This window comes from Elgaria multicarinata, chromosome 3 (assembly GCF_023053635.1).
Source record: "Elgaria multicarinata webbii isolate HBS135686 ecotype San Diego chromosome 3, rElgMul1.1.pri, whole genome shotgun sequence".
NCBI classification, from domain to species: Eukaryota; Metazoa; Chordata; class Lepidosauria; order Squamata; family Anguidae; genus Elgaria; species Elgaria multicarinata.
The window spans coordinates 70,441,147-70,455,744 of NC_086173.1; the positions used below are offsets into that span (position 1 = coordinate 70,441,147).

General features: G+C 42.5%; 1 protein-coding gene across 1 annotated transcript in view; it reads right to left on the minus strand.

Moving 5' to 3' along the window:
• SLIT3 (slit guidance ligand 3) overlaps nucleotides 1-14,300 on the minus strand; it is a 538,785-nt gene extending 524,485 nt beyond the window's left edge. Inside the window, exon 1 of the mRNA XM_063120567.1 lies at nucleotides 14,116-14,300. Coding sequence (XP_062976637.1) covers nucleotides 14,116-14,300 — 185 coding nt within the window. The remainder of the gene's footprint in view (nucleotides 1-14,115) is intronic.
• Nucleotides 14,301-14,598: the final 298 nt, after the last annotated feature.

Below are 14,598 nucleotides of genomic sequence, written 5' to 3' on the forward strand. Positions count from 1 at the left end.
TACTCACATAAGAATAAATATATTCTATGTGTTGGTATTATTAGACATGTAAAATTTCCAGAAATTTTGAAGCCATGGGAAAAAACCATTTCAGAAAAAATGAAAAAAATACATTAGCACTTTTTACAGATTGAAAGTCACTTTGTTGCTTTAGGAACATAAAATGTGATTATGTACAAGTTGGTTTGACATAAAACTATTACGTTTGGTATATTAAAAGTACAGTGGCATTCAAACAATTATTACAAATTGAATTTACTTTTTAAGATTTTACCTTTTTTTGGTAACAAATGGAACTGCAAGCCCCTGAACTGTAAGGAACACCTGAACTGCAAGGAACCTCTTTGGTTTTGCCAGGTTATGAGCCCATTTAAAAAAAAACAACCGAAGAAACCATCAACATTAGTAACAAAAAAATTATGCCTCCACTAGTCCTCCACAGTGTCAAGCAGACATAAAGCACCCATTCCCATAAAAAGAACTGAGAAAAAAAGGGGGACCAAGATTCAATGAATATGCATGAAATTTAATCAGACTCATTTTCTCAGCTATCGCTTTCACTATCAGTTTGAGTCTCTGCTCAATGACAGTGCCCACTAAAGGCAGAAATGATCTTGCTCTTGCATTTGAGAGTTGCTTGTCCTTGGTGCACAGAAATTGTAATAATCTAATACAGTACATAGTTTTTAGAAATCATTTGGAGAAGTAAATATCTGAACACCTTGTCTTAAACATTTTATTCATCATGCAAAAATAAAACATTCCATAATCCATTTTTAATTTTTTAAAAAAATTTCAGGGGGAAAAGAGGCTTCGGAAAAAAATGGGGGAGGGGGGACTGGTATTTTCCCTAATTTTTCCAGTTTTTTTTCTGGGCCTTCAGATCTCTAGGTATTATATGTTTATGTTTTTATGGCTTGTGACACAACTTTGAAAACTGTAGGTGTAAACAGCTTATCAATACTTGTAAATAAATAAGGGGAGGGGCAAGGACCATGTGTGCTCCTTGGAGAAAGACTGGGATTAATCATCATCATCAAACGATGCACAGGGCATTAAATACATTAAAACTAGTAGTGAGCAACAAATGCCCATATAAGACCTGAAACATCCGAGTATCTGTTGCACTACTGCCCAAAATGGTATAGCAATATTAAGATGCAATGCAATATCTATAGGGCTGATTACATCCATATGATTAACTAATGCATTTTCCATGTTTTAACATTGTTACCAAGCCAATGAATGACTGGGTTTCTGCTTGCACTGTTGAAATGCAAACCAGGAGTTCCCTTGTTTGTTTGTTTTGTTTTTTTAGCCAGTTACAGCAGGTATTCCTTTAAGAGGGTAGTGGTTATGCAAAGTACAAGTATTTTACTAGGGTGACCATATAGAAAGGAGGACAGGGCTCCTGTATCTTTAACAGTTGTATTGAAAAGAAAATTTCAGCAGGTGTCATTTGTATATATGGAGAACCTGGTGAACCTCCCTCTTCATCACAACAGTTTTAAAGTGCAGGAGCTATACTAGAGTGACCAGATTTAAAAGAGGGCAGGGCACCTGCAGCTTTAACTGTTGTGATGAAGAGGAAATTTCACCAGGTTCTCCATATATACAAATGACACCTGCTGAAATTCCCTTTTCTCTGCAACTGCTGATACAGGAGCCCTGTCCTCCTTTTCATATGGTCACCCTAATTTTACCAGCTCTCATTTGAGAAGCTGTTGGACTATCAGGAACTGCGTGAGCAGACCTGCAAGCATTTTACATGTACTTAAGTCTGTGGCGACACTTAATTTTTAATTCGGCTAGTAGTAAAATACACCACTGCCTCCCTTTTTGGATTACACATGTGAAGGAGCCACCACTGTACAAAAGCATTTGCAAAGGGAATCTGCTTGCTTATGAGATTACCGACTTGCTCTTTCTTTGAGGCTGTGCAGACAAGATTTCAACGATTAAGCAATTTGAACAGGAGATGAGGGAAGCTCACAAGCTGTAGAAGCACCATCCTGGTTTTGCCATTCTGGCAGCTCTGCTTTTTGCATGAAGGCTGAAATTTGTCAATGGTAACATGTTTTCACTGAAAATACTCGGAATAACCAAAAGGATGGACTATACCACACAACAGCACCTCTTTCTTTCCATTGTAGATAATGCACAAGCTTGCAAGGAAAACTCATCCCATAAGCATGGTAGAACTGGATATATAAGAGAACCACTAGGTGCTTCCCCCCCCCAACATAAGCTCATGAAGGAGGGGCATGCCAAGATGAACAGCAGGATAGCTGCATCCTAGGGTCTGGAAGGAAGCAGGAAATGGCTAGCATATTGCTACCCCTGGTTCCAGCAAACACTTTGTGGGTCAGAGACTCCACAGACTACCCTAGGAAGCCCTCTTCCTGTTCCTTCCCCAAAACACTCCCTCACAGGTACCAAAGCTTCAGTGAAGGGCTACAAGACATACACACGGATTAGATCAGGGTAATTGACCTTTTGGGGCCAATGGGCACATCTGGCAATTTGAAAAACATTCCTGGGCACTACCACAAAATGGCTGCCATGGGAGTCATGACTACTCATGAAGGACAAGTAACTTGCCCAAAAGATGTTCCAAGGCAGAGGTGGGGACTGATCCCCAACACACCAAAGAATGCCTTTGAAGCCACAGTTTTCAAAAATAACCTAAAATCAAACTTTTCTCTCCTCTTCCTCTGCCAGCCAATTAATTCTGCCTACCTTTTTCTGTCACTTATTCTGGGTCACCAGCCATGCATTCACTCATGCTTACCACATACCTACTTACATGTTTGCGTGTGCGCGCACACACATGCACACACACTTTTTCAGGATGCATCCAAAATCCCCCCTTAAACATTTCCTCTCTCCCTTTCTTTTTCACACACAGGCAAACCCCATTCATTCATTCACTCACACAACCCTCCCCAACCACGTTGCTACCAGCCCTCCTGCTGCTTTCCCTACTCCTTCCTGCTGACTTCCTTGCCGCCACCGCCCCTCCCCCGGCTGGCTTACCACAGCTTACCACTGCTCTCCCTAGTGCCCAACTTACCAGTCAGAAGTGACAGGAGTCCCTTCTCCTTTCCCCCTTCTCTCCTTTGGGGGCTGGGTGTCCTGCAGAGGAAAGCATTGGCCTGCAGCCACCTGCCATCTACATTTCCTCAGCAAGTCTCTGAGCAATGCAGGTGGCTGAGAAGCATTCATGGGAAATGAAGGTAGCAGCAGCTGGAGGCCCTCACTTCTCTTTGAAGCAGTCCCAGCTGCCAGGAAGAAAACGATTAGATAATGCCCCAGGAAGGCCTCATCTCAGTATTCTTGCTCACCTGGGCTACTTGCATTGCCAACCAGAAGCATGTTATGCTTTTGAGACAGCTGAGGCCTTGAAGCTGGATTTCTTATAGGGGCACAAAGAGGCATGCCATTGCTACACCACTGCCTCATGTGTTGTCCATAGCTGGTGTAACTATCCCATGGCAGGGAAAGTCCCTTCCCAGGTGCAACCCTCAGGAGCTAGACACAGGCCTGGTTCAGATGACATATTAGGCAACAGAGGGGGAAGAGGCAACTGACCATTCATTATTTTTCCTGTATTCCGCACACTACATGTTGCCCCTGAAAGTCCCTGCATCCTTCTGGGCTGCTGGTGCTCCTCCCTTCCTCAGTCCTTCCAGCCCTATCCCATCATGCATTGAAAGTTCTGCCGGCTGTACAGGAGCAACCGGGTGCTTCCGGCCACTTCTGCTGGAGAACTCTATGACCTTCTGGAATAGTGCATTCGATGGGGAAGATTACACAACAGAGCCTGCCACACAACATTTTAATCAACAGGTCTCCAGATAAGCAATGTAGCAGCCTGTTGCTTTTCTCTGTGTTTTAAATCAACAAAACAACTTACTGTGTTATGTGTCCCCTCCCCCCACATGACACAATAATCAACACAATGGATGGTTGCCTCTCCCCCCGCCCCCGTTGATTATCGTATCGTCCGAACCAGGCCGCAAATGCCAGTGGCAACCAGATCCTTTCCCACACTCAGCCTCAGAACCCTGAATTGTGCTCTTTACTCACCACAGAACAGTTCACTAAATGAGTACTCTGCCTCACAATACTCCTTCACAAGCTGATAGTTTCATTTACACATGCATGTGTATGTACAGATTGTTAATCTCAAGAAATACTTTTCGCAGAGAATAACCATCTACTAACCACCGAGCCAGGGTGTTTTTTTTAGAGATGTTGAAGCTTAACTAACTAAACTCTGCACTGTAAATGAAACAAACCAGGCTGTAACACAAAATGTTCCCCCCAAAGTTGGGAGAAGTTCATTCATTCCATCCAAGAATGCATTTAAGCATTTATGTAACATAACACTGCAAACCTCATAAAAACTTCATGGTCAGCAAGCCCGAGTCCAAGCATTCAAAATGTACATGTTCAGAGTCTATATTAAGATAGTTTATCCTTGCTTTGAGCAAAGCTAAATCTCATCAACTGTTCTGTGACATGCAACATACATAAATCGTGCAGTGTAAAAATCGTTATTCATTTTCACATTGAGATGATGTCACATACTCAATCTATAAAGGGTGTTAGGAAATCCATTAAACAAAAGCTATAGGCTTTTAAAGTTAAAAGACTTTAAATCCAGATATTTCAAGCAAAGAAATGCAGGGATATTTCTGCAATCTTACTTCCAGCATTAAAAGTTTGGCTGAAGCATTTTGCAACTTTTACTAAACTCACGTGCCCCATTAACTATACTACTTTCGCTTCTAGTAACAAGCAAAAATACCCTATAATACAGCATACTTTCAGATCTCTGGAAATTATGGATCCCAGCTCAAATTATGTTTTGTCATTAGCTCAATACAGGCAAATAAATGGGACAATAATTTTATATCTCATTTCCAACCTTTTATTTTAGGTAATCCATAACAGTTTTAGCAACCTTGTAATTAAGTAGGTGGCTGGTCACCTGTGGTGAGCGAACATTCTGGCAGGTGACTAAGCACAGCCTGCCATTGCTTTATGTGAGTTATACAGAAAAAGACAGCATAATGAAGCCCAGTATTGGGCAAAAGGCGGAATGATGATGATGATGATGATGATGATGCTGTGGCTGCTTTTTTATTTCCAGACAGAAGGCAGAGAGGTCCCAGGCCATAGCTAGATGGGGCAAAATCCGGGGCAATCCCTGGGATCGTCCCTGTGCATCCGACGCACAGGGGATCCTGGGAGCAGGGAGGGATGATTGCCCTCCCCTTCGAGCCCACTTTTTCCATGGTCTTGGGCTGATCCCAAGACCACAAAACGTGTGTGCGGGCATCGAGGTTTGTCCCGGTTCCTCATAGTTACTTGCGAGGAGCCAGGAGCCGCACACGGGGCGCAGAGCTCCTGAGGGGGTGGGGTGGGGTGAGCAAGGAAATTCATTTAAAATAAAATAATGCTCACCTTTTGCGCACAACCGTTCATGCACTGTTCTTTAACACACACAAAATGGCGGCCGCAACATCCTTTCCCTGCGAGGTTGTCGCACGCCGCGTGTAAACAGAGGGAGAGATCTTGCAATAAAAATATTGCGAGATCCTCACCCCTCCGTCACGCTAGACCCATAGGTCTAGTTGAGGCCCCATTTGCTTTTTAGGCTATTTAAGATGCAATCTTACATATACTTATGTGGGAGTAAGTCTCAATGAGTTCAATGGAATTAAATTCTGTGTAAAAAAATAGGATTGCACTGTTAGTCTTTTATTTTGTTTTTATGCTGAGATTTCTGGCTGCTCTATTGGTTTAATTTATTGTATTATTTTATTGATGTTGCTTAATTAATTTGCTTTTAAATAATTGTTGTTTTTAGTCCGAAGAGCCTCAAGAATAAGGTATTAAATAAGCTAAACAAACAAACTGCTGCAGTATGTCTGTGACTGCCAGAACTACACAGAAGTTTCCCACCATATCCTCTGCCACAGTGGACACCTTGGTGGAAAAACCCAGCCAATTGGATCACCCACATGGTTCCACTATTCACATGCAAACCCTAGCAGTATAGGATCACAGCATGGGAAAGCAGCTCCCCTACCAGTGCATGTTAATGAGATCAAGGAAAGAGAGCACACAAACCACAAATTCTGTCGAATCTCCCCGAGGAGCGAAACATCATGGTTCATATGGCTGCTGCAGCACCGGTTTGCACTTAGCATTAGCATGGGCTTCTTCCTGGTTTGTTTACTAGTTGTTGTCATGAAGAGGAGCAGGAGTGAATGGGCTGCATGCACCAGCATATTCACAATAAGTCCTGGATTATCGTTCCATACAAATGCAGCCATTGTCGCAGTCTGGTTGTATTCTCAGGCTACAATCCTAGACACACTTACCTAGGAGTAAGGCTCACTGAATACTGATTCTGGGTAAACCTGTTTGTGGTTGAATTGTCATTCTCTTTTCGGAAACGAGAGAGAGAGAGAGAGAGAGAGAGAGAGAGAGAGAGAGAGAGAGAGAGAGAGAGAGAGGCTGTGTACCACCAGAAGCAGCAACAGCAGGGGAAAGAGGAGGCAAAGTGACTGGAGAAAAGCAGGGTAACCCTAGAAGTGTGAGTTGTAGCATGCTTACACACCTTAGTTTTGAAGTGGAGAGGAAAATGTGGATATTCAGTTATAGCTTTACAAGTTTCATCCAGCCTACACTGCTCCCCGCTTGGTGGGGGGGGGACGAACCTGTGGAAGGTCCCCACATTGTTTCATTTCTGCATGGAAGCACTGAAAGGAGATCACTGAGGAGCCACCCTAAGCACAGAAGGCGTAGAGTAGAAACATTTTAAATAGATAAAAACAATATGAATAAAATTATTCGAATTGCCTGGGCACGTCCTTAGGTTATTTGAGGCTCTATGTGTCCAATTCAGCAATGACACTGACTCCTCAGCTCAAATTAAAGTGAACAGTCAAAAGAATAGTTGGAAGTAGGATTATTAAGCATTTGCAGGTGAATTACCAAAATATCTCTGAAACTATTTTGCACAGAACTCCCCCCCACCCTTTGACAGTAAATGCCAGAAGAAGAAGAAAACACACACAACGTGTTTCAGTTTAACTAGGAACCGACAGCTGGGCTAGAAGCAGCATGCCCACACTGTGTCAGAATTCAAAGTGACCCATCAACATTTCTGTGAGAGAACTGAAAGACGGATGTATCATATTGGCATGAAGTACATGCAAACCTTGATATGCCAGTCAGTGCAGCCTACAATATACGAGCCTCCTTACAACTCCTTTCATTATTCATAAATGGGACTACCTGTTTAAACTTATTTTAATAGACTGTTAGGGAAAGCAGTTCACCATTGTGATGGATGCTTTTAAAGTGGCCACGCTCTATGAGCAGGAAATGTCTAATGAGTTATAGCTTTTAGCAGCACATCTTAATCCAACTAAGAAAATGAAGACCATACATGCTCTAGCTTTGCAACAGCAGAACCTGGTCATGTGAAAAGTATTTGAAAACATCCTTGGAGGGCGGGGGGTGGGAAGGGGAAAAAATAGAGGCTAGCAATCTAAATTCTTTTTCATCTTCCTTTTTCCTTTCTTGAGGTTTAAGAGGAAAATAGTTTCTGTGGATTTAGGGTAGGCACTCTGGGTGTTTACTATGTGAATCATCCTAAGTATTTTTTTATTTTATTTTTAACCACCATTTATGTCCTCTGTATTTAGTCTCCCTAATGCTATAAGGATGTATCGCTGAGACATTTCTGCATTGTTTATTTAGGCTTATGTGTGACATTGCTAACATCACCATAGCTCTGTAAGAATTACAACAGACATTTCGAGGCAAGCCTAAAGTAGGCCATGTAATGCAAAGTACAGAACTCTTCATTCCCTGCCAATTACGGAGCTTCATAACAATTACTAGCAGCCTTCGTTCAAAGAGAACCACATGCCACTTACTACATATATAGCAAACATTTCACATTAGTAGATTCTAGTTTCGTTGGAGGTCCCATGTGTAGGGCAGAAAATGCAAGGCGGTATATAATAAATTAATTTAGGATGCAATCCTATGCTGGGAGTTGTAGGCTTTTCTCTGTCTAAACATACATAGGATTGCACCTTTATTTATTTAAAATATTTGTATACCACTCCATATCCAAAACAGAGTGGTGAACATAAGAAGCAAAACAGTAACAGATCAAAAGATTAAAACACTGTATTAAAATTATACTTCTAAAAACAGAATACCAATAAAAACTGTGGCTGTCAGTTAAGGAATGCTTCCTTGAATAGCACTATTTTCAGGAGGTGCAAGGAACAACACAGTGTTGGCACCTGCCTGACCTAGGGACAGGAAGCTCCAGAGAAGGGGGCCATCACGCTGAAGGCTCTTCTCCTGGTGAACTCCAGTTGGGCCATAGATCCATGTGGAATCACCCTGTGATGACTTCAGTGACCAGGCAGGTTGGTAAGGGAGAAGGCACTCTCTCCGGTTCCTGGGTCCAAGTTGTTTAGGACTTTGTACACTAGTACCAAAACTTTAAACCTGTCCTGGTAGCAAATAGGCAGCCAGAACAATTCCTTCAGCAAAGCAGTTGCTTGCTGAAAACGGGCAGCTCCTGACAGCAGCCAAGATGCTGTCTTCTGCACTAACTTCAGCTTCCACTAACTTCAGCTTCAGCTGCCTTTAGGGCAGCCCCATACAGAAAGCATTAGAGTTTTGAAGAAAATCCTTCAAGGATTGGACTCTGCTTCAGACAACAAAGGGTTTTAATCTAGCACTGCAGACCAGCCACTGACCCTGTTCAGACAACACGCTATAAGCCATGGTGATTAAGCATTTTGAGCTAAACATTATGGCTTAGCATGTCAAGTGAACCATTCCTAGCCATGGTGGCTACATAACCATGGTTTAAACACACTCACTAACCATTTGCTGCAAAAGGGTGAGTGGCCTAACCATGGCTTAGTATGTCATCTCAACAGGGTCACTGGTTGCATACCCCAATGCAGTGGGAGATGACGCCACTTCAGCATCTTCTGTCTATTGTCTCTTCCCTTGCCCAATTGTCTGCAATTCCCTCACCTGCTGTGGACTCCACTAAGCAGGTGTAAGGAGGGCCCATGACAAGACAGGGGAGGGAGTAGGTCAGAAGAGCTGTGGCAACTTTGTTTTGCTCTGCATGGCAGTAAAGTGTACACATCTGATGTGTCCCACCTATCCACATTTTACAACCATTTCTTGTGTGGTATAGTGGTTAGAGTGCTGGACTAGGACTCAGGAGATCTGGATTCTAGACCAGACTCAGCCATGAAGCTCACAGGGTGACTTTGGGCCAGTCATTGACGCTCAGCGTAAGCTACATCACAGGTTTGTTGAGTGGATAAAATGGAGGGGAGAAAGATAACATAAGCCCCTTTGGGTTCTTTGCTCAAGGAAAAATGGTGGAATATAAATGTGATAAATATCATGGCAACGCAAGAAGTTCATTTTTCTTATTCTTGATTGTGGGGCCAGCGCTACCATTAGGCCAACTAGGCAGCTGCTGAGGGTGCAGACCTCAGAGGGGTGCAGTACTGACCTTTAAGGGTCACAGTTTTATACAAATCAGCTGTTTTAAGAAAAAACACAGTAAGTTCAAGTTTTGTGGGTTTTATTTTTTCTACAAAACATCTGTTCTTAAAAATTGAAGTTGGCAATTTTGGTGTGTGTGTGTGTGTGCAAGTAGCTCACCTTGCCTAGGGCGCAAAATAGTCTGGCAACGGCCCTGCCTGGTTGAAAAGCAAAGGAGGGAAACATCTTAAAGGGCTTATCCCATTCAATGATACTTCCAGCACATCTCCCACGGAATTCAATAGGGCTTAACCCCTAGTAAGTGAATTTAGGATTGCAGTCTGTGGAGACAAATGATCAGATGGACTAGAAATGTGTCTAATTTCATATATTTTTAGGCACAAAATTTAATTCCAAATAGTTATCAATGATCACAAATCAGGTGGAAAGAAACAAGCTTTTGGATTTCAGCTGTTACATCTGCTTTCAAGATCCCCAAATGTTTGCTTTTGTAACTCAAAAGTCAGGGAAAGGAAATGGACTTTTGCTACAAATGCTGATTTCATAATCACAAAACCCCAAAGGCAAACTCTCAAAAACCTTTGCATTGCAAGACTTGTGACTCCAAGTGTAAGTTAGTTTTTAAACATTTGTTTCATCCTTTAAAATTTTCTGGCAAAGTAGTAACTTCAAAAGTATGAGTGAAAGTTAGCCCCCCCCCACACACACACACACTTAGGAGGGCCAAAGAAGTCAAATTATCAGCCATGAAAGCCTTACACTATCGTACTTCTAAATGACATTAGGGGATTGGTTTTCAAACTATTGTGGTCATGATTTCAAGATTACTTTCAAGCATGGTCAAATTATCTTGGCCAAGAACATCTGCCCCATACTTACATGCAAAAAATACACTAATCCATTGCGCATTTATGTGGAAGGTAAGTCCCACTGACCTCAATGTTCTTAGTAGCGTAACACAGGTTTCATATACAAGCAAGAATGTATTTCTTTAACCATAAGCTGTAAGCTAAATTGTAGGTTTAAGAAGTCTGAATGCAATCATACATAACTAAGTTCAGGCAAACCTAAATCGGAAATATATTTATAAATCCTGCTTTTAGCTAAGGAGAAGCAGACTCATAACGATACTTGGGGTTTAAACATGATGCCCGAAACTCAAGCATATTTATATTAACAGCAACAGGCACAGTAAAGCTGTCTCATATTAAATTCTTCTCACAATAAAAGTCATTCCCATTTTGTTAATGAATTCTGTGCTTTTGCGGCCCATGTAGAACTTTTCACATAAGACATTATTAGGTTTTGCTTTCTTATGTCTCACACTGGCAAAGTCTTGCATCCATCTAGTATTTGCACACCAAGGAGCTCAAAGATAATTGAAGATTTGTAGGCATTATGTTTCTCTTGGTGGTAGTTTATTATAGCCAATTCTAAGTATGTTTACTGAAAAGTAAGACTTACTGAGTACAACAAGGTTTACTCCCATGCATGTGAGTACTGTATTGCCTACATTGCAATCCTCTAGACAGATAAGCTACTTAAATTGAACTGAAATGAGTACTTAAGCAGGCTGTGTGCAAGGTTGAACATCAAGTCTCCTGACAAATTACAGTTTTGAAGAAATATAGGACAATTTGGCCACTACAAACTAGCAGTATGCAACTAAAGGGTATGTACAAGTAAATATTAACTTGCTATAGTAAGGGTAATTTCATTGAGTCATTACATATAATATTTTGTTTCACTAGATTGTTCTACAAATGCACTGACGTTTTCTAAAGTCTGAAAATTGCTGCTCTCTCATAGATGTAACCACCAAGTGACCCAAGCATGCAGGGCAAAGCTTGTCATGCCACTGGGCAAGCAGACCTTGATCCAAGGCACCAGATTATAGTAGTGTTCCCAGCAGACTGATGAGCAAAGAACTAGAAAGCAGGGAGAACCAGGGAAGTAGGTATTAAATCAAGTCTCTACCCAGCTTTGGTCAGGGCTTATGACATTGCGCTGGCCCAGCAAGTATTTGAAAAGTGCTTCTCAATTTTTGATGGGTTGGGACACACTCTGAACAGCTGCTTCCAAAAGGTGTTTCCTTCCCAGTCCTTCAGAACAAAATCTTTAGCTAGGGCTGTTTATTGTCCCATTAGTATCAGCGAACTTGATCTGGAGCAAAGTGCTAGTTCCATAAATCTTTCAGATGTGTGGCACCCAGAAAAGCATAGTATCAGAGAGCATGTGAGAAGGAAGAACCATTGTCCTAATTCTGGCCAGGGTGCCACATACCAAACAGAGGCCAGCAGTGCAAAATAGTTCACCTTTTCATGTAAATTGATAGGTAAGGATGATCAGTTAAGTGTATTCAAATTCAGACTTCTGAGTGAGGGAACTTCGAGATCATAACATTGCTATCAATGCGGAACCATCATTTTTCTACCTAGGAAATTTCACCTTGGCTTGAAATTTAACATGTAGTATCAAAAGGATTCTTTAGCAAAAGGAAAATCTTGGCAGACATTTTAATTCATTATTTAGGCATGGGGTAAGAGCTGAGAGACATTATCAGGGAACTTCGAATATCCATTAACCATCTTCAGGCCAACTTTTTCCTGAGATTATATTTACACATCAGGCTTTTAAAATCTCAGCCACTACCATGTAAATAAGACCTCTTTGATCCATACTTCAGTTCAGTTATTACTGGCTCCAAACAGTAGGAAGGTGGCCTCAAGTGTTCAGTTCTGAGTGTTTCTAGCTGCATAATGAACTCAACTGTGTATTTTAGGTTATATGACTGAAGCAATCAGCTGCTGAGAGTAGTACCTATTGTGGTAACTGACACCCCAGCCCTAAGCACATATACTTAGAAGTAAAGCCAGTTTAATTTCCCATGGAACATACTCATACAGATTTGACAAAGTCAGTAAAATAATACCTTTATTAGGACCAACTGATATTTATCATGCCAGCAGGAACAAGAGTTGGTCCTAATAATGGTTGTATTTTAAGTGGGTATTTTACTGACCCTATGGTTGTTGTTGTAATAGATCAATATGACTATTTGATTTTTATTTCCAAAAACTTTCTGACCATTCTTTAGTTACGTTAAAGGAACAAAAAGGAAATATTACATTGAGATGCACTGAGATAAGTAGTGGCTCCCATGCTTTGGAAAATAATGTAGAGCAGTAACCAGAAATATATACAGATTACATGTTAGCCTGTTATAACAACTACAAAAGAGAGATTCTGGGCATCTTAAAGACTCATTGTGACACAGACTAAAGCCCACTTCCTTAGGTAACTGAACTGTTATTCTACAGTATATAACATAGAGAGTAGAGACTTGTTTTGTAAATAGTGTTAAGTTTTTTTAAAAAAAACAAACCCAAATGTTTAGTCTCACTATTTAAATGTTTTTAAATCTGTACCTCTCTGAACATAGGACAAGTCCCTGTAACCATCTTCCATCAACTGAGTATAACACTTCCTGCATCAGATGAAGCATCTTTCGTCCATGAAAGTTTACGGCACAATGAATCTTTTAAGTCTTTAAGGTGCCACAGGACCCTCTTGTTCTTCCGAAATGTATACCCTACACAATACTAGGCCTTTTCATTTGTTGGCTGTATGGCTGGTTTCATAAACCCACTAAATACTGAATGAAAACTGATCACACATTAGATACAAAAGGATGAGATTACTATTGCCGTAATTATTCTGGTCAATCAACAAGCCACAGGAAAGGTAAATGACCGGCCACCCATTAGGTTTGGATTTCTTTGCTAATAGCTCCTTTGGCCACTTCTCTCCCCAAATCTACTTGGCATGTTGCATGGACGCGCGTGCACACACACACACACACACACACACAAACAGAGAGTTATGTGGTACTCATGGAAAGCCAACTGCGGAGACTGAAGGCTGAGTTAGTCCCAGATTGTTCCTGTTAGCCATGCAAAGCTAGCACAAGGCAGCCTATACAGTCACGGTGGCAAATGCAGTCAGATGGCAGCCATATAGATGAGCCCAAAGAGGTGCAATGGGGATGTCCCAGTGTGAATCAGCCTAACGCACAGTGCTTGTAGTGAGACATTCCAGTGAGCATCATGTGGAAAAATGCCAAACATACTTGTTGCATGTGGGGTTTATTTCTTTCTCCTTCTTTTCTCGTTTCCTTCCTTCAACATTTACACACAATGGCTAAGCTGCTACGCAATTAAAAACACACTCACACAAAGACTCTCTCTTCCTGGAGTGCTTTCGGCTCTGTTTCTTGCCAAGAAGACAGATGAGCAGCCCTGTAGCTTCCCCTTGGCTCACAGTCCACCCCACCCCAGTGTACGCCTCAGTGCCATTCGACGACCCGTGGCCACAGCTTGATCTCGAACACCAGCTCAAGCCTAGAATAAGCTCCGCTCTCCGCTTTATCTAAGGTGTATCTGATTTCCCCCACGAGTGTTTCTAGATAGCCTGGCCGGCACCGCAGCCGCGTCCTCTTCCCCCGCCTCCCCCCCCACCCCCCGGTCTGGTACTCACAGTCTCTCTGCATTCCTGGGGATGCCTCGTGGCACTGTTTTGAGTCCCAGTCCGTGGCAATCCACATTGGATCCGGAGCAGGTACATTTACTAGGGCATCCCTCCGCAGGCAACCAAAGCGCGACGCTGCACAACCCCAGGAGCAACCAGAGGCGACCCGAACTCTTCCGCCCTGCCGACAGCATGCCCGGTCAGAAGTGGGGAGCGGACTCGGGGCCGGCAGTGAACCCAAAAACCTCGAATCCCAGAAGCAGCAGCAGCCCGCGCAGGAGCCACGCAGCAATCTCAGCACAGCCGAGCGAAGCGCATCTCTTTCAGATTCCCGGGCGGATCTTCGCTTTGCGTCGAAAGCCCAGGCAAAGCAGGATCCGGGGGGCGGGGGGGAGCGGCCCGATCCGGCCCAACTCTTCGTAGCCGAAGGCACAAACTGCCTTGCCGTACCCCGCTTTGACTAGTCCAGGTGACTGGGCGGCGGGGAAAGGC